Source organism: Ceratotherium simum, chromosome Y, assembly GCF_057802395.1.
Source record: "Ceratotherium simum simum isolate JZ-2026a chromosome Y, ASM5780239v1, whole genome shotgun sequence".
NCBI classification, from domain to species: Eukaryota; Metazoa; Chordata; class Mammalia; order Perissodactyla; family Rhinocerotidae; genus Ceratotherium; species Ceratotherium simum.
The window spans coordinates 10,795,700-10,821,010 of NC_141941.1; the positions used below are offsets into that span (position 1 = coordinate 10,795,700).

General features: G+C 35.6%; 1 protein-coding gene and 1 non-coding gene across 2 annotated transcripts in view; one reads left to right on the plus strand and one right to left on the minus strand.

Moving 5' to 3' along the window:
- Nucleotides 1-1,231: 1,231 nt before the first annotated feature.
- Nucleotides 1,232-25,311, minus strand: part of LOC147911651 (eukaryotic translation initiation factor 2 subunit 3, X-linked-like) — a 29,757-nt gene continuing 5,677 nt past the window's right edge. The window contains exons 5-12 of the mRNA XM_087427907.1: nucleotides 20,092-20,186; nucleotides 17,789-17,947; nucleotides 16,445-16,579; nucleotides 14,691-14,785; nucleotides 14,208-14,352; nucleotides 9,718-9,887; nucleotides 7,627-7,799; nucleotides 1,232-1,295 (exon numbers count right to left, since the gene is read on the minus strand). Coding sequence (XP_087284033.1) covers nucleotides 1,232-1,295; nucleotides 7,627-7,799; nucleotides 9,718-9,887; nucleotides 14,208-14,352; nucleotides 14,691-14,785; nucleotides 16,445-16,579; nucleotides 17,789-17,947; nucleotides 20,092-20,186 — 1,036 coding nt within the window. The remainder of the gene's footprint in view (nucleotides 1,296-7,626; nucleotides 7,800-9,717; nucleotides 9,888-14,207; nucleotides 14,353-14,690; nucleotides 14,786-16,444; nucleotides 16,580-17,788; nucleotides 17,948-20,091; nucleotides 20,187-25,311) is intronic.
- Nucleotides 17,357-17,461, plus strand: LOC147911652 (U6 spliceosomal RNA). The gene has a single exon (XR_015550825.1). It is a non-coding gene; the product is annotated as a U6 spliceosomal RNA (small nuclear RNA).

Below are 25,311 nucleotides of genomic sequence, written 5' to 3' on the forward strand. Positions count from 1 at the left end.
CTTAAAATAAATTTATGACCCATATGACTCCAATAGCCTTAAGGTTACAACTGTCTTTATGCTTTTTAAAAAAAAAAAATATAATCAATACCAGAAAAGATTTATGTGAGTCTCTGTGTATCATATCATAACAAATTATCCATTTTTAAACATATGTTATTATAGACTGGCTAGTTCATGAACAAGTCATTTGTGAGTGGATTCACAATCATTCAATATATGTGGAATAACAAAAACAGATCATTAAATACAATTACAATTTACCTTCCTTGGCAAATTGCTTATAATATCAGCATCTTGTCTTCTGGAAGCTCTTATTTTTTTGAAATGTGGATCACAATCACCAATATGCCCACTTTGACAACTGCTAATAACTTCAAGTGAGTGTTTTAAGAAAGAAGACAAAAATACTCAGTATATGATAGCAGCAAAAAATTACTAGTGCTACAATCCATGTTATGACCATATAAATTAAAGAATTAAGATAAAACAATATAAGATTCAGAAGGATCTTTCTTACTTATCCAGAATTAGTTGGTAAAACCATATTTTCCAATAGGAAGAGACTTTGGCTCTAAGGAGTAACCAATGAAAAATAAGTACAGGGCATCAAAGGCAGAGGTAAGTAAAACTGGTTGAAGCTTCCTGTGTTCCAGGCTAGGAACTGTGTTCCAAGTAAGGGACAGGAAATGTTCATCCATGTAAATGAGTACTCATGCTCTAAAAGATAATTTAATATGAATCTATTTATTTTCATTCTAAATTTTAAAGAGAAGGCAACATAAACATGGGGTAAAAAGGGAGCTGATTTTCAGAGACTTTGTGTCTTCAAGTTTTTACTGGTGCAACAGCCTTCAAACCTGGAAATACTCAAAGAATCATGAAAAAATAAGAAGAAAAACTTTATTTCAAACAGGTTCAGTGGTATGTGTACTATAGCAAAGGTGGTGTAACAGCACTTTCATTTCAAACCTGAACTGATGTACAAATTTGACACTTTAGCAATTATTCATTTCTGCTAAAATGCATATTAAATGCATCAATATGCCCATTTTCACAGTTATTGTAGACCCTATTACTTATTTTAGTAATAAGAGGTTAAATTTTCATCACAAGAAAATAAAAATAACTTTATAGTTTCTACTAAGGTAATGAACTGTGAAATATTACATGCCCAGGTTCTTAAGAGATACGCCGACTTCATCCAAATGTATTATTTAACTCATATTCTTCAGTCATCATCTACTGTTGGCTTGATGGTTACTCCTCTTCTTATCTGACCCCAACCAATTAAACTGCAAAATGAAAATAAAAGAAATTATGAACTTCCAATCCATTTCATTAGCATTATCATAAAATCTTGACAACTGATTTTACTTTACTCTAAATTCAAACTTGTTCCTATAATATCCCTCTATAAAGAAAAGTCCATATTATCTTCTCAGATTCCTAGAGCCTTAGACATGGGTTTTGTCCAGCATGAACAACAAGAAAAGGAAATAAGTTGCTGCCATAAGTATGCTCATCTTTCTCTAAAAAAATATACCCACAAGGGGCTGGCCCCGTGGCTTAGCGGTTAAGTGCACGCACTCCGCTACTGGCGGCCTGGGTTCGGATCCCGGGCGCGCACTGACGCACCACTTCTCCGGTCATGCTGAAGCCGCATCCCACATACAGCAAACAGAAGACTGTGCAACTATGACATACAACCATCTACTGGGGCTTTGGGGGAAAAAACAAAGGAGGAGGATTGGCAATAGATGTTAGCTCAGAGCCAGTCTTCCTCAGCAAAAAGAGGAGGATGACCATGGATGTTAGCTCAGGGCTGATCTTCCTCACAAAAAAATAAATAAATAAAATAAAACTGTTTAAAAAAAAAAAAAAACATATATATATATATATATACCCACCAAATCAGAATCAGCAAATAAAGCACTTTAGGTCCCCTTAAGGAACCATGCCTATAGACAAAACACATCAGCCTAATTAAAAAAAAATGTCATTATAAATCCTTTTTTCTTTGAAAAACGCCTCTTACAACAGATTATAATGCCTTTAGAGGGAAATAAGCAAAGGAAACTAAGGGCAGAATTAGAACATATAGCCAATAAACAGAAGACTTTGGATAGCAGAGGAACCAAAAAGTCTGCTCTGGTGATCAGACTGGATTGCTAAAACTTTAGGTTCTACAACAAAGAGGACCTAAACATCAGTAAAAACTACAATTCTTAAACAATACAATGGAAGGAAGAAAGATAGCAAAAATGTGGAATTTGAAGTTTTCAGGCCCTTGTTCTCCCACAGAAACAGCAAGTAAAGAGCATACTAACCAAAGCAGTTTTGCAGATCTGCAGCAACCAAACACATAACCAACAAAAAAAATACACTCGAGTTGGAAGGAAATTTTGTGCGATTTGCTTACACAGTGCATCATAGTGAGAGGAAGCTAACCAATCCCTGGTTCCTTCCATGAGACAGAAGGGAAAAAGTAAAACTCGTTTTCAAACTTCTATCTTGCCCAGGGACTGCTCAAGGGATTAGTTTCTGTCTTGCCTGTCTCATAGTGCTGAGACAACTGTGCAACTGTTGTTTATCAGGTGCTAGACTCCTGAAAGCAGTAGTGTAGTAGTACCATGGTGAGTAAAAGCTTCAGAGGGACTGCAGACTGTGGATGTCTTAGGGCAAGAGATTCTGAGCAGAGGAATACAGTAAAAGAAGCTCAAATGAGAAGCAAGGGTGACACCTGGGGAAATTAAGACATTTAAAGTGGCTATGTATACAGGAGAATTGGGAAGAACAGACACCACTCCAGAAAAAATGCATGCCCAGAAAAGGCCTGAGAAGACCACAAGCCTTCATACTTGGTTGATTAGCGAAGGTCTTTTCCTGCATGAAGCTAGTCTGCAAGGACTGGGAGAGGTGGCCGTTTTTTCAAATGCCCAATTTTAAATAAAAGACAACAAGGCATACAAAGATACTGAGAAACATGAAACGTTGCCCATTCAAAAGAAAAATCTTTAGAAACCAACCCTAAAGAAACACAGGCCTTGGACTTACTTGAGAAAGGCTTTAAAACGAGGGTCTTAAATATGCTGAAAGAGCTAAAGGAGAACACAGAGGGCTAAAGGAAATAAGATAAATAATATATAAACAAAATAAGAATTAAACAAAGAGAATTTATAAAAAACTAAACAAATTCTGGAGCTGAAAAATACAGAACAACTGAAAAACTCACTAGGAAGGTAAAACAACAGACTGTAATAGAATCAGCAAATAGATTGGTGACCTTGAAGACAGGTCTGATTTGAAACTATTGAGTCTGAGAAGTGAAAGAAAAAAAGAATGAAGAAAAAAGTGAACATCAACTGAGGAACTTATGGATACCATCAAAAGGATCCTACATATATATGGGAGTTACAGAAAGAGAAGATAGACAGAGGAGCGGTACTGGGCTTACATAAAGAAATAATGACTGAAAATTTCACAAAATTGAGGGAAAAAATGAACGGATAAATTCAGGAAGCCCATAAAACTCCAATTAGAATAAACCCAAAGAGAACCACATCAAAACACATGGTGATATGTCTCAAGTAAACAGAGAGAGACTATGAAAACAACAAGAGAAAAAAGAATCAGTATATATGAGGGAGCTTTCACAAGATTATCAGTGGATTTCTCAGCATTTACCTTGCAGGCTAAAGGACAGTGGGATGATATATTCAAAGTGCTGAAAGAAAAAAAAAAATCAACCAAGAACACTGTATCTAGCAAAACTGCTTTCAGAAATGAAAGATAAATGTAAACAAAAGCTGAGCAAATTCATTATCACTAGACCTGCTCTATAAGAAATGCCAAAGAAAGTCCTTTAAGTTGAAATGAAAATTGATGGACAGCAACACAAAGACCTATGAAAACAGAATGCTCACTTGGTAAAGGGAAACAGACAAATACAGTAACCTGTATTACTTAATTTTGGTGCATAGAACCTAAATCACAAATACATTAAAAGTAATGATAAATCTATGTTATGTTAATGGGTATAAAATATGTAAAGATGTAATTTATTTGTGACATCAGTAACAGTAACTTCATAGATACATCTTTAAAAGGAGTAGAGTTTTTGTAGGTGAAGTTTTTTCCAGCTGTTAGCAGTTTTGAATCGGTTATAATTTTAAGATGTTATATGTAATCCTATAATAATCCCCACAAAATCTATCTATATTCACAAAAGGAAACAAGCAAGCAAGCAAAATGTGTTACTACAAAAAAATCAACCCAACACAAAGGAAGGCAAGAAGAGATGAAATGAGAAACAAAAAAGCCACGTACAGAAAACAAATAATAAAATGGTAATGGTAAGTCCTTCCATGTAAGTAGCTACTTTAAGTGTATACAGATTAAACTGCACAATAAAAAGACACAGATTGGTGAAATGGATAAAAAAACAGGATCCAACCACATGCTGTCTACAAAAAGACTCACTTTAGAACATGCACAGGTTTAAAGTGAAAGAATGGAAGAAAATATTTCATGCAGAAAGTAGGGGTGTGGGGGGTGCCCCGTGGTGTAGTGGTTAAATTTGGCAGGCTCCACTTCAGCAGCCCAGGTTTGCAGGATCAGATCCTGGGCAATAACCTTCAGCACTCATCAGCCATGCTGTGGAGGCGACCCACATACAAAACAGAAGAAGATGGCTGCTAACAGATGTTAGCTCAGGGACAATCTTCTTCAAGCAAAAAAAGAGGAAGATAGGCAACAGATCTTAGCTTAGGGCCAATCTTCCTCAGGGGAAAAAAAAAAACATCAGTGATTATGATAATATCAGACACAATAGACTTTAATGTAAAAACTGTATGAGAGACAAGTACATTAGATAATGATAAAAGGGTCAATTCACTAGGAAGATATAACAATTAAAACATATATGCACCAAACACTAGAGCTCCTAAACATAGTAAGTAAATGTTTACAGAACTTAAGGAGAAACACACAGGTCTACAATAAGAGGAAACTTCAATAATGCACTTTCAATATGGACAAAACAAGGAGACAGAAGGTCCGTGAGGAAATAGAGGACATGAACAACACTATAAATTAACTGGGCCTAACAGACATACACAGACTACTTACTACAGCCAAGAAAAGCAATACAGTCATGCATCACTTAACAACAAGGCTACATTGAGAAATGCGTCATTAGGGGATTTGGTCATGTAAACACCACACAGTGTACTTACACAAACCTAGATGGTATCCCCTACTACATACCTAGGCTACATCATATTAATCTTATAGGACACCTGTAGTACATAGTCCTTCACTGACTGAAACACCTTTAGGCGGTGCACTTTTTTCTCAAATACCTACGGTATACTCTTCAGTACAGATCATATGTTAGGCCATAAATCAAGTTTTAATAAATTTAAAAGGACTGAAGTAAAAAATTTCCAGTTCCATTTCTGATAACAATGGAATAACCTAGAAATGAAAAGCAGAAGAACAACTGAAAAATCTACAAAAGTGTGGAAATTAAAACAACACAGTCTTTGACAACAAATGGGCCAAAGAAGACAGCACCAAATACATTAGAAAATATCTTGAATGAAATGAAAATGAAAGTATAACATACCAAAACTTACTGACAGCTACTATGAAAATTGGTATGTGTACGGTTCCACATAAATTAAAAACAGAATCACGCTACAATCCAGCCAATTCCGCTCCTGGGTATATATCCCCAAAATTATTGAGAGTAGAGACATGAAAAGATACAGATATTTGTATACCTACAGTCGTAGCAGCATCAAGCACAACAGCCAAAAAGTGGAAGTAATTCTCGTGTTCATCCATGAATGAACTAATAAACAAAATGTTTTATTTACACAAAATAAGCCCGTAACAAAAAGACAAATATCGTATGATTGTACATTTATGAGGTATCTAGAGTAGTCAAACTCAAAAAGCCAGAAAGTAAAATGGTGGTTGCCAGGACTGGGTGATAGGGAGACTGAAGGCATTGTTCAATGGGCACAGGGAGTTCTATTATGCAGGATGAAGAGTTCTGAAGATGCACGATAGTTGGCAGTTGTACAACAATGGCAATGTACTAAATACCAACGAATGGTACTGCTACTTAAAAATGTTAAGATGGTTAATTTTATATGTGTATTTTAGCACAATTAAAACCAACGTAAGGAGATTATTCAGATGTTTACTTATTTCTTTTAAGCAATATATTTTAGAATTTCAAGCCAAGTGTGAAATTTTATTTGGATAGAATTCTCTTATAATATAGTGGGCAGACAGAAAAAGATTCTGTTTTCAAAACTTGTCCTAATTCAGGAAATGTGCCATTCATGCTAAATGATAGATCTTTGAAAGTTTTATATTATTTATACTTATTTAATACTGTGGAAATCATGTTCATAATAGAGGAAACAGTAAAGTCAAATGAACATAAATCACAACAGAGCAGGACTACTTACTTAAACGGTAACAAAACTTCACTTTTTAAATATTCCTACTAAGTTAGATAAATCTGCTAGATGATAAATGATAAGAGATCATCATGGGGCATAGTATTCAGGTAACACTCAATAACTAAGGTAGGTAGTGCAAAAAGAACCAAGAGCCAAGGGTGACTAATAATTATGGGGCCTCTCACTTTGAGTTTACCTATTTTCTCTTATTAGAAGAAGTACGAGAAAACATTAGACAGATTGAAGCAGGCTTGTATTGTTTAAACATCAATTCACATTAAGACAGAGAGGTAAAAGAAGTTCCATATTAAAGAGACTATAGAAACAGAAAAAATAAATGAAATGTGTGAACCTGAGCTGGAGCACTGAAAATGCAATAAAGGAAAATATTGAGACAAGTGACAAAATTGGATTATACGGTGCAGGTTTTAGTATTTTATCAATGTTAAAATTCCTGAACTGGGCCAGCCCAGTGGCATAGTGGTTAAGTTTGTATGCTCTGCTTTAGTGGCCTGGGGTTTGCAGGTTCAGATCCAGGGTGCAGACCTACACACCACTCACCAAACCATGCTGTGGTGGCGTCCCACATACAAAACAGAGGAAGATGGCCACAGATGTTAGCGCAGAGACAATACTCCCTTAAGCAAAAAGAGGAGGACTGGCAACAGACATTAGCTCAGGGCCAATCTTCCTCACACATACAAAAATTACTGAACTGGTTTATAAAAGAATATTCTTATTAGGAAATACTCACTGAAATATTCACAGGTCCAGGAGACCTAACCTATTCAGTAGCTTAGAAAACAACTAAGTTACATGTTTATATATGCACATGTATATGAATATGAATACTGTATATAAATAAAAAGTCAAAGAAAACTGAAATATTGATTCTAAAAACTTTATATAGATGTGTCTGAGATTGAAGGAAAGCCAGCTGCAGTAAAAAAGTGAACTGTAGCTTTTACAAATCAGGTTTAGAAATACAGGTTTCAGTCTTCCAAATATATAGATCAGAGTGAAAGCCACCAGAACTACTCAATTCAAGGAAAACTGTGTGTGTGTACATTTACCATCAAGAAATAATACACCACAAGAAAATATACCGTTTTTCTGAATTAGACAGTGGTAAAGCTGAAAAACTTACCGCCAATGTTTCTCAACTCTTCGGCTGAGGGCAATTTTTTCTCCTACTTCTGTGCATACAGGATTAGTGAGAACTATTTTACCCAAGTCAGCCTTAACTGCACTAACTCTTCCTCCGGTCGACAAGGATCCTATGTTCACCATAAGCACTTCATTCTTAGACAGCTTCTGCACCTGGGGGAAATAAATTGAGAAAAAAATAAACCCTTAAATTAAGAGAATGCTTTCCAAAATAAAGTTAGAATTACCAAATACTGTTGGAACTAAGCAAAATATGAAAAAAAAAAAAAAATTCTGCAGAAATTACATAATGGGATTTGAATGATATACATCTTACAAGTATCAAAAGAAAGGTTTATTTAGCACTCATTGAATTCATACAAGGTCTACCTCTAAAATAAGCTACTGAGCATAGCAGAGATCAATCAACATAGCGCTTAAAAAATTCTGAAGAGGCTTATGGCAGAAAAGGTTTACAAAATTCCTGAAAGATGCAGTAAGACAAGAAAAATACAATAGTTAAGTGGGCTCTGGAGGTCTAATTCCATTGATGTAATGTAAACTAGGTACTTCAATTTTCTGGCCTCTGTAAAGTTCAGTAATACCTACCACATACTTATTAGCTGTTATACTTCTAATAATGACCATATAATTACTAGAACTATTAACTGCTCTATTGTTTACTGCTGCTGTCTACACTGACAGCCTAATGCTCAAATTCAGATAGGTATTTTTAAGGGCTTCCTGTTTCATTAAAAGTGAAAGAATAAGAAACATAAATCTTTATTTAAAGAACTCCAAAAAATGCCAAACAAGTTTTATAAGTACATGACTCACAATCAAAACAATTTCTTTCGTATTGCTTTTTCATGACCATGATTTTTTCCTAATATGAAAAGGACTTTATGACCACATACACACAGAATTTTGAGTACTGTAATGGGAAGAATATATTCAATCTGAAGGTGCATACATGAAGGACAGGTTAAATTTTAAGCACCACATCAACCATTAGTAAGAAATAAAGAAAAACTGAAGAATAGAATTTGATGGTGGTAATAAGGTAGAGAATAGACTTTGTTACTATAAAAAGCCCAGTATTAAAAAGCTAATATAGAACGCTATATTGCTCTTTTGCCACTTCTCTCCCAAGCTTATCATATCTTCAGATCTTTTAATGTCAAATATGTTTAATGTATCTCACATTCTTTTGTAAACGGTATTTTCCTACCACTCTCAAAAAAAAGACCTCTGTAGTGCAATTGCTGGGACAACGGTTGCACATTTAAAATTAGCAAATTGATCTACAAAAATATGTTAGAGGGGCTGGCCTGGTGGCCCAAGCGGGTAAGTGCGTACGCTCTGCTGCGGCGGCCTGGGGTTTGCTGGTTCGGATCCCAGGCACGCAATGATGCACTGCCTGGCAAGCCACGGTGTGGCGGTGTCACATATAAAGTGGAAGAAGACGGGCACGGATGTTAGCCCAGGGCCAGTCTTCCTCAGCGGAAAAAAAAAAAGAGGAGAATTGGCAGATGTTAGGACAGGGTTGTTCTCCTCACAAAAAAAAAGAAAATATGTTACAAACTTATACTTTCTCAGAAACTATGAGTGCTTATTTCCCTTCTTTGCCAAACAAATCTTAAGTATTTTTTTAGTCACATGTATAGTAGGAATAGTAAATCTTTATATAGTCACATGCTGCATTAATAATGTTTTGTTCAAGATGGACCACGGTGGTCCCGTAAGATAAGTGCCATAGGGGTAGCCTAGGTGTGTAGCAGGCTATACCATCTAGGTTTGTTTAAGTATGCTCTACAATGTTTGGACAACAACAAAACTGCCCGACAACACATTTCTCAGAAGATGTCCCTGCCGTTAATTGAAGGATAACTGTTATATGTGATGCAAACACTTTTTTCATTAAAAAAAAAAAAATCTGACTTGGTTTATAGCTGGTAGCCACATAGAAAATTTCAAATTATTGACCTTTTCTTTTTTTCCTAATTCCATTTTAACTACAAAAGAATGAAACAAAACTGACTGAAACATCGTGCGCTCTGTTTGTGCTTTTGAAGCACAAAAAGCAATTTACCTTTGCTGCTTTTTTGTCTCCTTCTGTGCGTACACCAAGAAGCCGTCTAAGTAGGAAATAGGAAATTTCTAATTCTGTGAAGATCTCTGGCAAAGCTCCAACTGCACCAAGTACCTGCCCCACCATTCTGTCAGCCCGGCACAAAGTGGGGTCTATTTTTGTTCCAACTCCTAATATAAAATAAGATATATTATATATTCCATCTTCTTATTCCTCAAAATGTTTGCAAAAGTAAAGTTAGTCCAATCAGTACAACATGTATCTACACACTTTAACCCAATTATATTATGTTCACATCATATTAATGGTTACATAATCAAAACCTCATAAAACTCCCATACAAAATCCTTGCTTTATCCAAAAAAAAACAAGAACATTAGAAACAAGTGTTGCTGGAAACTTAAGAATAAAAATATCCTCTTGATTTAAATTATAAATAAAGGCAAATGAGATACTTGCCTAACTCAAAATCAATTTCATTTAAGATAGTCCACCTTAATGAGGACTGAACAGTTACAAAGTTCATAAAGACTAATTTGCAGAAATAAAACTGCTAAGTGTTGATGCTGGTTGGCAAACATACAGGGTTGTCATTGCACTGTTTTACCTATATGTTTGCAGACTGGTGCAATAAAGTTACATGAAAATGTTCCCTGAATTTCTTTGTGCATAAAAAAATCATCCACGTTCACACACACTAAGCTTTTATTACGAGAACAGAATGCAGAAAATAAATATATAGCAAATAAAACGTCAATAAAATGGCAGAGTAAAAGCCTCCCAAAACTGTCTTCTCCATAAACCCAAGGAGAAAACTTGACAAAAATGTCGAATCACTTTCAAAACTCTGGAATTTAACCAAAGACTTACTGCAATTTGTGGAGCATTTATTAAAGAAAAGTGCTGAATCTCAGCAAGAACAGCAAGCAACATTTTAACTTGTCTTAGTCCCATCTCTGTTCAGCAGCCCTGTGACAGCACTGTAAACAACCTGCATTTGTGGTGACAGCCAGCAGGCTAGCAGCCACTGTAGAAAGCACAACAGGGCTGGAGCCCTTTTAAAGCCTCATGTCCCAAGGATTATCACTTGATTTGTCTGACGCTTCCCTGAAAGATTCCACTTTCAAGGCTGTCTACATGACTAGTGTGAACAGTCTTTTTCCCAGGGAACTGAAGGTGCAACAACATCCTAACAAGCTTAAAAGGAAACACTCTGGGGGCTGGCCTGGTGGCACAGCTGTTGTGTGCACACTCCGCTGCCACAGACCAGCATTCGCAGGTTCAGATCCTAGGCGCGCACCAATGCACTGCTTGTCAAGCCATGCTGTGGTGGCGTCCCATATAAAGTAGAGGAAGATGGGCACGGATGTTAGCCCAGGGCCAATCTTTCTCAGAAAAAAGGAGGATTGGCAATAGATGTTAGCTCAGGGCTGGTCTTCCTCACAAAAAAAAAAAAAAAAAAGGAAAAACTCAGGATATCCATGGGAGCTTTGAAAAGTCTGACATTCTTACAAATCTAGAAGATAATGTGCATGTGTAGGGCTGTGCATATGCTCAACAAAGTACTGAGAGTGAGTTAAGCTATTCACAGGTGGCCTGAAGCCGGAAGTGAAGGATATGGCAGAGTTGTTAACTGCCTGGCTGAGTGCTGAAGGCATGCATCAACATACACACACATCCGTTTAGTAAAGACCAAGAGACATCACTAAGTCTGCTTCTAGGCATTAAGGAAATCTCTCTCTGTTCAATCACTAGCTAAGCACTAAGCTAACCAAGTATACAGTTCAGTGGGCACACATGAAAAGAGACAGATGTTACAGAATTCGTTCAGACAGGACACTAAATAAACAGCGACTAGTAGAACGAGGAGCAATAAACCCTCAGAAGAGAAGAAAATCTAATTTCCACAGTTGCCACTGTTTTGACATGAGTTCAGCCATGTTTTGCTGCTCCATTGACCTACACCCACCAGCACAAAAAGAAATATAAAAGCTGCTTTCTGCATGGTAGAAACTGGCCCTTCTCCCATGGAGATATTTGCAGTGTAAAAATTTCAAGGCCTTTCGGGCACTGCAGCCTGGGGCAGACTGGCCATCTGTGCCGGACTGGGACGATAAGCAAGGTAAACAATGCACATACACAACTACTGGGCTGGGACGACAGCCGGGGTGGGGCTCAGTACACGTATGCCACTGATAACCATTTGTGCATGGAAATACTGGATGCTTGCTCTGAAATAAGCTCTGTAACTGCTTACTCTAGGAACTATTGATGCTATAAAAACTACTGGAGACTGAGACCCAGTGAGAGTTCCACCTGTGGAAGGGACACCTTGCCCAGCATGTGTGATTCCCGCCCAGCCGTGTCAATTGACAGGACTCTCCCGGCAGTGGGGCGTGGATGTTGTTGAGTAATTGATTACTGTGAAGTAATTCATCTGATGTGTTCTCTTTTCGGTCAACCTGGTGTTTCTCTTTCCGGCTGATTTGTGTCATTTCCCTTCAGTCGATCTGGTGTTTCCCTTTCCGATTGATCTGATGTTTTCCCCTCTTATTATATGACCTATTCGAATCTGCTGCTATCTCAGCCGATGTGCATGTTTTCCCTTTCCAGTGGAGCTGCTGTTTTTTCCCTCTTATTATTTGACCTAATGGGGTCTGTGTGCAGACCATCACATCACCTGTACTATCCTCTATATAATAAAATATACCTTCAGTCCATTTGCTTGGAATGGAAAGTTTTTTTTACATCTCTGATTGAATCCCCAAACCTCTCATAACAGCCACATTGTATAATTTAAAATGTTCTCAACAGAAAATTATGACATGCAAAAAACACTAACTATGGTCCCCATAAAAAAAGAAAAGCAATTTTCAATAACTGTCCATGAGGAACTAGAGATCTTAAACTTACTAACAAAGCATTTAAGTCAGTTTATTTTAAATATATTTTAAGGACTAAAGAAAACTGTGTCTAAGGAACCAAATAAAAGCAGGAGAACGATGTCTCACCAAGTAGAGAGCATCAACAATGAGACAGAAAGTATAAGAGAACCAAATAAACATTCTTGAGTTGAAAAGTATAGTAAGTGAAAAAAACACTTCAACAAAGAAGCTAAACAGCAACTGTAAGCAGAAAGAAGAATCAGCAAACTTGATGTCAGATTGAGATTATGCATCCTGAGCAAAAGTAAAAACCAAAAGTGAACAGTCTCAGAGACCTGTGGAACATCATCAAGTATACTAACAAAATCATAATAAGAATCCCAGAGAGAGAGAGAAGAGAAGGGACAGAAAAAAAGATTTAAAGAAATAATGGCTGAAGACATCTGAGATTTGATTAAAAAAGGAAACAACAAATGTTAATTTATTCGTTCAAAAAGCTCAACAAACTCTTAAGTAAAATAAATTCAAAGGGATCTACAGTAAGAAATATCACAAGCAAACTGTTAAGTAACAGGAGCAGCATCCTGAAGATCATTGTGTTCTGCAAAAAGTGATACAATTTTGGAAAAGATTGGTTTACACATGAGTTTTCCTTCACCATCTTTGGAAATAATACCAGGTCTGACATCTATCTCCTGGCCCACCTGAAACATATAAGTGAGCTATTACAACACTTGGGACAACACAAAAACCATTTACATGTTAACAGTCCTAAGTGGTAGACTGCTAAACCGAAACGGCCCTCCTTCTGTTTGCAAAAATAACTTTAAACATTACTTTAAAAAGAATTAAAATAAAAAATGTAGAAGAAAGTTACAAAGTAACAATCACTCAATTATTAAGCAATTACCTATAAGAGATAGGAGACACAATGAAAATATACAAAGAAGCCTGAATAATATTTACAGCTGATTTCTCATCAAAAACCAGAGCCCAGATGAACTAAGATGATATTTTCAAAGCTTACTAAGAAATATATAGCTAAAACACGTAAAACCAAAAGACAAATTCTTTACCCAACATTTTCTTCCTTAATCCAAAGGAAAAAGACAATAGAACCTCTCTCCCAAAGTCTTGACTTTACTGGACATTGGTAATAAACCAAATACTAAGAAACTAGAAAATCCATAAATTACTATAGCAATTCCTTAAAAAACAGCAGTTATCTTATCTTTTATTGTCAGCCCCAGCAAAAACATGATCTCATGTTATGGGTACCTTTCCAGTTGTAAAGAAAAAAGCAAGCAAAAACAATGTAAATAAAGACTACAGTGATATATTTTAAATTCTAAATCATAAAACTTTTTTACAGTTGAACTTACCTATACATGAAACCAAAATGTATTCTTTATAAATATAAGGTTTGTCACAAATGTAAGAATATCTTATAATCTAAAATCAACAAGTTAATATATGTATATCTGCCCATCCCACTTCTTCATGTCGAATTAAAATATCTAGAGACATATATTCTTAATCCATTTCACACAAAAAGTAACATGAAGAGCCACTACTAAAGGTTACAGATGAAAGTAAAATTCTTACCAATAAGACCCCCAGGAGCAGCATACTGAAGATCATTGTGTTCTGCAAAAAGTGATACAATTTTGGAAAAGATTGGTTTACACATGAGTTTTCCTTCACCATCTTTGGAAACAATACCAGGTCTGACTTCTATCTCCTGGCCCACCTGAAACATATAAGTGAGCAATTACAACACTTGGGACAACACAAAAACCATTTACATGTTAACAGTCCTACGTGGTAGACTGCTACACCAAAAAGGCCCTCCTTCTGTTTGCAAAAATAACTTTAAACATTACTTTAAAAAGAATTAAAATAAAAAATGTAGAAGAAAGTTACAAAGTAACAATCACTCAATTATTAAGCAATTACCTAAAAGAAATCTTAAAAGACACATTAAAAAACAAAATGGTAAAACAACATATCTATTTTTAAATTAATTTTTAGATTTTGTTTTACCACATTTTTTTCTGGTTAAGAAGACAAATTCAAACAAAAGTTTACCTTTAATACTCCTTTTAAAATACTACCACCAGCCACACCACCTTTAAGGTCATCAACCTCGCAACCAGGTTTGTTGACATCAAAGGACCTAATAACTGGGAAGAGAAAAGGAAAGAAACCATAAAGCTTATCCTGTTATTTTAATTAGAAGAAATATTATTCAAGTTAGCTTTTCTACAGGAGTAGCCACTTGAGATCTGCACCTTAGAGTTGACTTTGTGGGAAAATATTATTATTCCAATGTTAACTATAGTCTTACTTACAGTGGAAAAGTGAAAATAACTTGATTAGTAGGTGACACGTTTATCCTCTGTCATAATATGGAGTACAATGTAACTATTACAAAAGAACACAAACATTGTACGTATATAATTATGTGAAGTATGACTGTTCTGGGATAATCATGCTCCCCCAATCTCCCAATTCATGCTGAAGTCTTAATCCCTGGACTCAAGATACCTGAGAATGTGACTGTATCTGGAGATAGGGCCTTGAAAGAGGTAATTAAGTAAAATGAGGCTACTGGTGGAATCCTAATCCAATATGGCTAGTGTCCTTATAAGAGATCTAGACACACACCAAGTGTGCACACCCAGACAGGAAAGATTATGTGAGGATAAAGCATCATGTGGCCATCTGCAAGCCAAGGAGAGGCATCAGGAGAAACCAAATCTGCCAAAACCTTGATCTCAGACTTCCAGCCTCCACAACTGTGATGAAATAAATTTCTGTTGGTTAAGCCACCCATTAGGTGGTATTTTGTTATGACAGCCCTACCAAACTAGTAACAATGACTCTCACATACTATTAAGTAAAAAAGTAGCTATAAAATTAATCTCTAGGGTACAATCCCACTGTCATTTACAGTAGACTGTACAGGGTCAGATAGGTTTTGATTACAGAGATGGTGTGGAAATATACACATTTTCATCAGTGCTGTGGGAGTGAAATTTTCTTTATATATCTCTATATACCTTCTACGACTTCTGTAACAAATATTTAGTTTTAAAACTACAAAAATAATTCTAAGACTATGTAACCTACAAGAACAACAGAGATCCTTAAAAAATGGTGTGCATCACGATCACTCGATAGAACATTTCCCCATAAAACACACAAGAGGTCTGGATGAAAGCCCAGAAAGGCTGAAACATTTCTTTCAGACAGGCTCCTATAAACTTGTGTGCAAGAACCACAAACTTACTCAAATCATATCAATACTGGTACAGTAAAATTAAGGTAAAAGGAGCATCAAAATCTTTATTACAGTATGCTGAAATCATTTGTACAGAAGTTCTCATATCCTATTCCTGATTAAACCATAACTCTCCATAAACAGTACTATATTACTCAAATCTTGATCACATAATATACTATATACATAGCAAAAAAAAGTTAATATTTCTATTTTCTTCAGGATTCTGTTTCTCATCCACTATAGCAGTGCCAATAAAATCTTAGAATAAATCACTGTTACTGATCCAATATAGCATTGCCAACACAATCTTACAATAAATCTATCTTAATATAATAGACATACTTTCATTTCACTTCACTGAATTCAAAATGGAATGTTGCCCTTGGTTTTCATAAACTCATTCTCTATTTTAAAATTCAAAAAAGCATATGAAGATTGTAATTTATTATCACCTCTACACAAAGAGCAAATAATAATAAACATCCTTAAAAGTGAATCAATAATGTGGAAAGATCGAGTCAACAGTTAAAAGGCCCACAAACAAGTAAGTCCTTACCAATAAGTCGGGGTTCTGAAGTAAAGTCTCTTAGAGGCACTGGAATTTTCTTTACTATATACTCACAGACAACTTCAATATTATATTTCAGCTGAGCAGAAATTGGGATAATAGGAGCTCCTTCTGCTACTGTACCTATACAACAAAATTCATAAAGATCGAAATATATCAGTTTTTCAGAAATTGTTCTGCACATCTGTTTCATAAAACTGTTAAGATTACTAAAATAGCTATCTAAACACCCCTATTTAAATGTTAGCAACATAAGGACAGTGATCATTCTATTTAGAAAAATAACAAAGTTTTGTTTTCCCCTCAGAAAGTGAACACTACATTATTCTCTTTAAGTAAAAAATTATGGAGTTATATCAATATCTATAATACAAGGACAAAACTGTTTAACAGAATAAATACCGGCACAACTGGGAAAGAAACTTTGACAGCTGAAACGATTTCCAATATCATGTAATGTATCCCCCAATAAACATCAAGAGAAAAAACAGACCCTTTGCTTATCAAAGATTGCTGGCACTATAAAATTTGCTCCTTATGAATTAAATGACAAACTGGTCCAGGAATGAACCAAACAGAATGAGATTTTGTAGTAATCTTTTCCATATTATCACAAAATGAGATTTTGTTGTAATCTTTTTTCTTACCACAAAATCTGATTAATAGAGCCAAACTTTCTAACAAGTAAAAAAGACAGGAAATCAAATGTCAAAAATAATACATATCATGTCTTATCCAAGATGAAAACATGTTTTAGAGAAAAGGACACTATAAAGATTAAAGAAACCATTGTCAGTTCCAGTTCTGGAAGCAGAATAATTAGAAAACAAACTAAAAATAAGAAAGACAGTTTCATTAGTTTTACTATAACTGACAAAGGGTTTTTAAAACATCTGATTGGTGTTTGCTTCTGCAGCATATACTCTAACACTGGACCGATACAGAGAAGATTACCACAGCCCCTATGCAAAGGTGATGCAAATTCTTGAAGTGCTGCACGTTTTTATTATCATGATAAAGAAGTTGTTCTATCGTACAAAAGAAAAAAAAAAAAAGCAGCAATGTGTTTATGTTTGAAGAAAAACCCATTTGGTATTTGTTTATAGACTATAACTTCTTTTCTAGCTAATATGTACTTTCAGCATATCAAATTCAGAAACAGATTTCACTGCCTCTATCAAATGGCTAAAAGCAACAAAAGTGTTAGGTAGTAGGCAAGAATAGGGCTCACAAACCACAAATACACTTTGTTTTCAAAAATTACATTAAGGTATCTGGATTTAATGCCTCTCAAAGCAGTTCATACATTCATTAAATATTACAGCTTCTTACCTTGTACAAATGCAAGGATCTGTTCATACTGTTCTTTAGCCTGACTTTCTTTTACCAAATCAATTTTATTTTGTAAAATCAAAATATGTTTCAGCTTCATAATTTCTATGGCAGCCAAGTGTTCAGAAGTCTGAGGTTGAGGACAAGATTCATTACCAGCTAAATTGATGATGAAGAATTAAAACAAACAAACAAGATGAGTAAGAAGATTTAGCTGGCACCTAGTAAACAGACTTTTGGATGTCCTACTCAAAGCAAATTCCTGGACACCACTGGCAGGTGCCTTTGTGCCCCTGTTAAACCTCCCCTGATTCTCTTAGCCTTTTATCTCCTATTCCTGACCCTAAGTACAATGCTTGGAATTAACCAATCTGGCTTCTTTCAGAGTCTATTCATGGCTTTTACTCAGGCATAAAATATACCCCTCTGGTTCTATCCAGTCCTCGGATATTCTGGCCCCATCTAGCTCCAGAGCAGTTAAGAGGGGGTAGTTGCTTAATGCCGTCTATGAAATATAATTATCCAAGACTACAGATGTAGACAACCACAAAGATGGCTCCCAATGAACCCCAAGTTCTGGTATTCACACAGTTGTGAAATCTTTCCCTTTAAATGTCGAATGGATCTAATGAATTACTTCTAACACAGAGAATATTGCAAAAGTGGTGGGATGTCACTTCTCAAATTAAGCTACAAAGACTCTAGCTTTCAACGTGGAAGCTCTTTGTCTCTCTCAAAACTACAGCTGTCATGTCACAAGGTCAAGTTGGGCAACTCATGGAGAGGCCAATGTGAGTAGAAACCAAGGCCTGAGGGAACTTAAAAGCAGACTCTCCAGTCCTAGACATGTCTTGAGATAACTGCAGCCCCTGCAGACACATAACTTAACCTCATGAGACCTTGAGCTACAGACAGTAAAACTCCCGAGCCACAAAAACAAGGATTAAATGTTTGTTATTCTAGGATACTAGGTTTGAAGTAATATGTTACACATCAATAGACAGCAAATGCAGCTATTTATTAACAAAAGGGAAAAACACTATCTGCAAAAATAACAATGTATGATAAAGAAGTATGTTTTGTTTAGTACCCCAATGATTATCTTCCCCAAGTTGTGATGTTCAGTTACCTTCTACGATACTCATGTGGCCTGTTTCTTGAAAAGTATAGCCTTCTGTAGTAAAGCATTTGGCCTTCCCCAAAATGAAGTCTAGCATTTTCCTTGGGATTCTTGAATATAAGCCATATCATCCTAAAAGAAGTGTCCTTATGCAGGGCAGGGGCTAACTACACCAGATTTTAGGGTAGGGCTGCCACACTCAATAGTCTTAAAGAGGCTGGCAATACCAGAAAGACCAACCACGTGATTTAGGGTGAGGGACTGGGAACATGAGGTCTCAGTCATCTGGAGACTAAAATCAACCTATATGGGCATTCAATCACTCATGCCTATATGATGGAATAAAAACTCTGAACACTGAAACTCAGATGAGCTTCCCTGGTTGGCAATATTCCATGTGTAATGTTACACACTGATAGTGAGAGAATAGCCCCTGCCTGTACAGAGAGAGGACAATGCAAGCTTCAGGTCTGGAACCTTCTTGGACTCTGCTCTACGCCTCTTTCTTTGGCTGACCTAAATTTGCATCCTTTTCCTGTAATAAATCATCACCGTGATTACAACAGCTTTCAGTTACATCTGTGGGTCTAAAAAATTATCAAACCTAAGGATGTTTTAGGGAACTGTCTGAACTCTCAGTTGGTGTCAAAAGTAAAGGCTGTCTTATGTGGACAGAGTACTCTCTCTGTATTTGGCCCTGAACCCCACAAAGATTCCAATAACCAAATCTCTTAAGAGCTCAGGAAGAAAGCACAATCCTAGCTTTGAAAAACTCCACACAGGCCTTGACTTCAACCTTTCATATGAGGTTTGCATCTAAAAAGCCCCATTATGTCAATATTGCAGAGGAAAGCCTAGAGACATTAAAAAATAATGAAAAAAAGGGAAAAGAAACCCCAAAACTCCCCATATAGTTCTATACAATAAATTCTAAATAAAACAGTAAGAAAAATGCACTGTTGACTTAATGATTTTTTCTGCAAACTGACCACAAGAATTCTCACAAGATATCAGCTCCAGGTTCTCCTTGTTTAGTATTATATGATAGGTGGCAGGCATAGATGTTAACTGGATGATCTGTTATTTTCCATTTAGGGCCCCTAAAGGCCCTAGTTCCCCTTTAAATATTCCATCTTGGATTGGCTCCACATTAATTTGTCAAACCAATTCGGATATTATTTACCTATCAACAGAAGAGCTGCATCCATCACTGCGGCACCGTTCAACATAGTAGCCATCAAAATATCATGGCCAGGACAGTCAACAAAGGAAACATGTCTAACAATCAAGAAACAACAACCAGCTTTAAGATCAATTAACACTTAAAACACACAAGTCACAAACTTCCTAAAGTTACATCACTTCGAAAGTAATTAATCTTGCTGCAAAGTAAAGTTGCTACAAAAGTTGATGCTTCCAAAATTTGAAATGAGATTACCAAAATGACTGAAGATCATTACAAACCAGTTAGTAATGTGCAAATACAACTTCTCTAAAGACAAGACTCTAACAAGTGAGGGAAAACTCCCAAACCCAATAAAGTCAGGAAGATATAGAGACCTTATAGAATATATACTGCAAATACCATTGATTTGAAAACTAAACCTAATGAATTCTAAGAACTGTGTTTATTTGCCTACAACATAGGCTCTTCATGTCTTTTCCCCATTTTCTACTTAGATCATTTGTTTTTAACTTGAGTTTTTAAGATTTCTTTATACACTCTAGTCCCTTATCGAACATACAATTTGCAAATATTACATTTGGGGCAGTAGCTTTTCTTTTGATCCTCTCAACAGATCTTCTGCAGAGCAATTATTATTAATTTTGATGAACCGCAGCTTACCAATTTTTTCTTTTATGGACTGCCCGTAGCATACTAGCTAAAAATACCTCAAGTCCTAGGTCCTAAAAATTTTTGCCTACATTTCTTCTATGTTTTATAGTTTTATCTGATCCATTTAATATTCAGATCTGTATATACTTTGGGCATGCACGCAAAATCTATGAGTATACACAATGTTGAGTACATTGTGAATACAAGATGTTAGGTTTGAAACCAGCGTCATTTTTTTGCCTACGGACATTCAAATACTCCAGTACTCTTTGTTGAAAAGCCTAACCTCCTCCTGTAACTGCTTTGTACCTTTGTCACAAATCAGTTGGACATATTTGCCCGAATCTATTTCTGAGCTATTTCTGTTCCTCTGATGTATCCCTCTCTTCACCAGCAATACACAGTCTTGAAATCAGGTAGACTAATTCTATTTTATTCTTTTTCAAAATTGCTGTAGCTATTTCAGTTTGTGATTCCAAATAAATTTTAAAACAATTTTATCTACATCATCAAAACACTTTGCTGAGATTTTGATAGAAGTGCATTAAACCTGTGTATCAATTTGACCAGAATTAGCATATTTACTCTGTTCAGCTTTCTAATCCATAAACACAGTACATCTCTTAGATCTTCGACTTCTTTCACAGACATAATTTTCAGTTTAAGTATTCTATGCCTTTTACAGCTAAGTATTCCATCTTTTCAAGAGATTCAAGTACAGTATTTAAAATTTTGGTGTGTATGCATTTATTGCTATTATATAGAAAAACAATTAATTTTGTATATTGATCTTGTATCCTGTGACCCTGGTAAACTTGCTTACATTTTTTGCACATACCTTGGGAATGTCTATGAACATAACCATGTCATCTGCAAATGAATAAAATTCTCTTTGTTTCTAATCCATATGTCTTTTATTAACTTTTTTTTTGCTTTATGGCAGAACTTCTAGCACTCCTGCATAATGAAAATGGTAAGAGAACTATCTTTGCCTTGTTCTTGAACTTAGGATTAAACATTCAGTTTTTCACCATTTTGATGTGAGCTGATGGTCTGCTGCAGAGGTTCTTTATCAAGTTAAACAAGTTTGCCTGTATTCCTAGTTATCAGAGTTGTTTTTTTTAAAATCAACTTATGAGAATAGAACGTTTTTTCTTTAGTGTGCTGATAAAATGAACAACACTGAACGATTTGCTAATACTAAATCTGCCTTGTACCCCTATAATAAACCCTCATATAACTCTTTTATACATTACTGAATTCTATGTGCTAACATTTTCTCAAGAATCTTTGTGTCTCTATTCATTAAGGATATTGGGCTGTAGTGTTTTCTTTCTTTTCTTTTTTTGTACTGTGTTTGCCTGATTTGATACTGGGGTGATATGGCTTCATAAGATCATTGGTAACTGACTGCTCTCTCCTCTTCTGTTGTGTAGATTTCATTTTAATTCTCATATAAGGGCCGACCCTGTGGCTTGGTGGTTAAGTGCGCACGCTGCGATGCTGGTGGCCCGGGTTTGGATCCCGGGTGCGCATCGAGGCACCACTTCTCCGTTCATCCTGAGGCCGAGTCCTGCATACAGCAACTAGAAGGATGTGCAGCTACGACATACAACTATCCACTGGGGCTTTGGGGGGAAAAAATAAAATAAATAAAATCTTAAAAAAAAAAAAAAAAAAAATTCTCATATAAAGTTTAGCAGAAGTCTGCATTGAAACTATCTGGCCTGGAGATTTCCTTCCTGAGAGTTTTTAAAATACAAATTCAATTTCCTTAATAGCTATAAGGCTATTCACATTACATAATTAACACTGGGTGAGTTGTAGTGGTTTGTTCTTCGAGGAATCAGTGCATTTATCTATGCTAATTATTTGTGTAGAGCTGCTTGTATTATTCCCTATTTTCCTTTTGATATTGGCAGAGACTCTACTGATAGCTACTGTATCATTCTTGATATCAGTAATTTGTGGCTTCACTCCTTTCTTTCTTAGTCTTGCTAAGAGGTTTGCCAATTTCTAGATGTCTGAAAAACAATCTTTTTGTTTCACTGATTTTCTCCATTTTTGAATTTCTGGTTTCAATTTTACTGATTTCCTTATCATTACTGTTTTCCGTCTTCTGATTGCTTTGCATTAATTCTGCTTTCCTTTTTCTCAATCTTCAATTAGGAGGTCAAAAGAGAAATTTGAGATTTTACTCCGTTCTAATGGAAGCTTTCAGTGCTGTAAATTTCCTTCTCATAGCACTGCTTAGATATATCCCACAAATTTTTATGTATTGTACAGTAGCCCCCTTATCCATGGATTCATTTTGCATGGCTACCTGCAGTCAAGTGCAGTCCAAATATATTGAATGGAAACTCTCAGAAATAAACAATTCATAAGTTTTAAATTGCATGCCACTGTGAGTACCTTGATGAAATCTGGCACCCTACCACTCTGCTCCACCCAGGAAGTGAATCATCCCTCTGTGCAGTGTACCCACATTGCAGCTGCTACCCACCTGTTAGTCACTTAGCAGCTGTCTCGGTTATCAGACTGACTGTCTGGATGTCACAGTGCTCATGTTCAAGTAACCCTTATTTTACTTAATAATGGCCCCAAAGCCAAATTTATCGTTAGTTATTACTGTTAACTCTTACTGTATCTAATGTATAAATTAAACATTAATATAGGTACGTGTAGGAAACAACATAGTATATGTAGGGTTCGGTACTATCTGTGGTTTCAGGCATCCATTTGCAGTCTTGGAATATCCTGCATGGATAAGGGGAACTACCGTTTTTTCATTTTCCTTCAGTTCAACAACACTAGTCCTTAGGGAAATGCAATATCACAGCAACACACCACGAAAATCTATTACAACAGCTAAAAAAAAGTTTTAATCCCAAATGTATGTGCGGATGAGAAACCAGATCTCTCATATATTGCTGTTAGAAATGTAAAATGGTATAGATGCTCTAGATAGATAGTTTAGCATGTTTTTAAAAAACTAAACAAACACTTACATTATGACCCATTAGGACCCAGTAGGTACATATGCATATGTCTCAAAGAACTGAAATCTTACATCCAGGTAAAAATCTGTATATGATTACTTTTAGCAGTTTTTTGTTATAACAGCCCAAAATTGAAAGCAACCAAAATGTTCTACAATAGATGAACGGTTAAACTGTGCTGCTTCCATATGAGGGAATATTATTTAGCAATAAAAAATTACTTAAATCAACGAAATTGGAAACAGGAAATTAAGAGATAAACTAATGAAACCAAAATTGGTTCTATGAAGAGATCAATAAAATCAATAAACCTTTAGCCAGGCTAGGAAAAAAATAGGGGACACAAATGACTAAGATCAGAAATGAAAGAGAGGATATCACACTATGAATCCCATGAACATTAAAGGATAATCAACAAATACTACAAATAACTTTACACTTACAAATCTGATAACCTACATGAAATAGATCAATTTCTTAAAAGATACAACCTGGCAACACTTACACAGGAAGAAACTACTGACAATTTGAATGGGCCTTTAGTGATTACAGAAATGAATCAATAATTAATAACCTTCCAAACAGAAAGCTGCAGGCCTAAATGGGTGAATTCTACCACACAGTTAAGGAAGATATTATACTAACTTTCTACAGTCTCCTTCAGAGGATAGAAGTAGAGAGAATACTTCCTAACTCATTCTAAGAGGCAAGCTTTACCCTGTACCAAAGCCAAAGAAAGAGATTATAAGAAAGGAAAACTAGAGAAAAATATCTCTCATGAAGAAAGAGGCAAAAATTCTCAACAAAATATTAGCAAATCAAATCCAACAATGTATAAAAGAACTATATATTATGACGAAGTGGGATTTAAATCAGGTATGCAAGGCTGGTTCAACATTTGAAAATCAATTAATGTAATCCATCATACCAATAAGCTAAGAAAAAAATTGCATGATATCAGTAGATGCGGAAAAAGTAGTTGAAAAAATCCAACACCCATTCATAAAAAAACTCTCACCAAACCAGGAATAAAGAGTAACTTCCTCAACTTGATAAAGAATATCTACAAAAACACCTATAGCTAATGTTATATTGAATGGCAAGAAACTAAATGCTCTCCCACTAAGATAAGGAAAAGGCAAAGATGTCTCCTCTTACCACTGCTTTTGAACATCATAATGGCAGTCCTAGATAATGCAGTAAGACAAGAAAAGGAAATAAAAGCATACATAATAAGAATGAAGAAACAAAACTGTCTTTGTTTGCAGGTAACATGATTGCCTATGTAGAAAATGCAAAAGAGGCAACAAAAAACTCCTGGAACTAACAAGTGATTCCAGTGAGGCTGCAGACTCAAGGTTAATATACAAAAGTCAATCACTTTTCTATACACTAGGAAACAACAAGTGGAATTTGAAATGAAAAACACAAACTATTTACACCACTCCTAAAAATAAAATACTTAGGTATAATTCTAACAAAATAAGTACAAGATCTATATGAGGAAAACTACAAAATCTGATGAACAAAATAAAAGAACTAAATAAATGGAGAGATATTCCGTGTG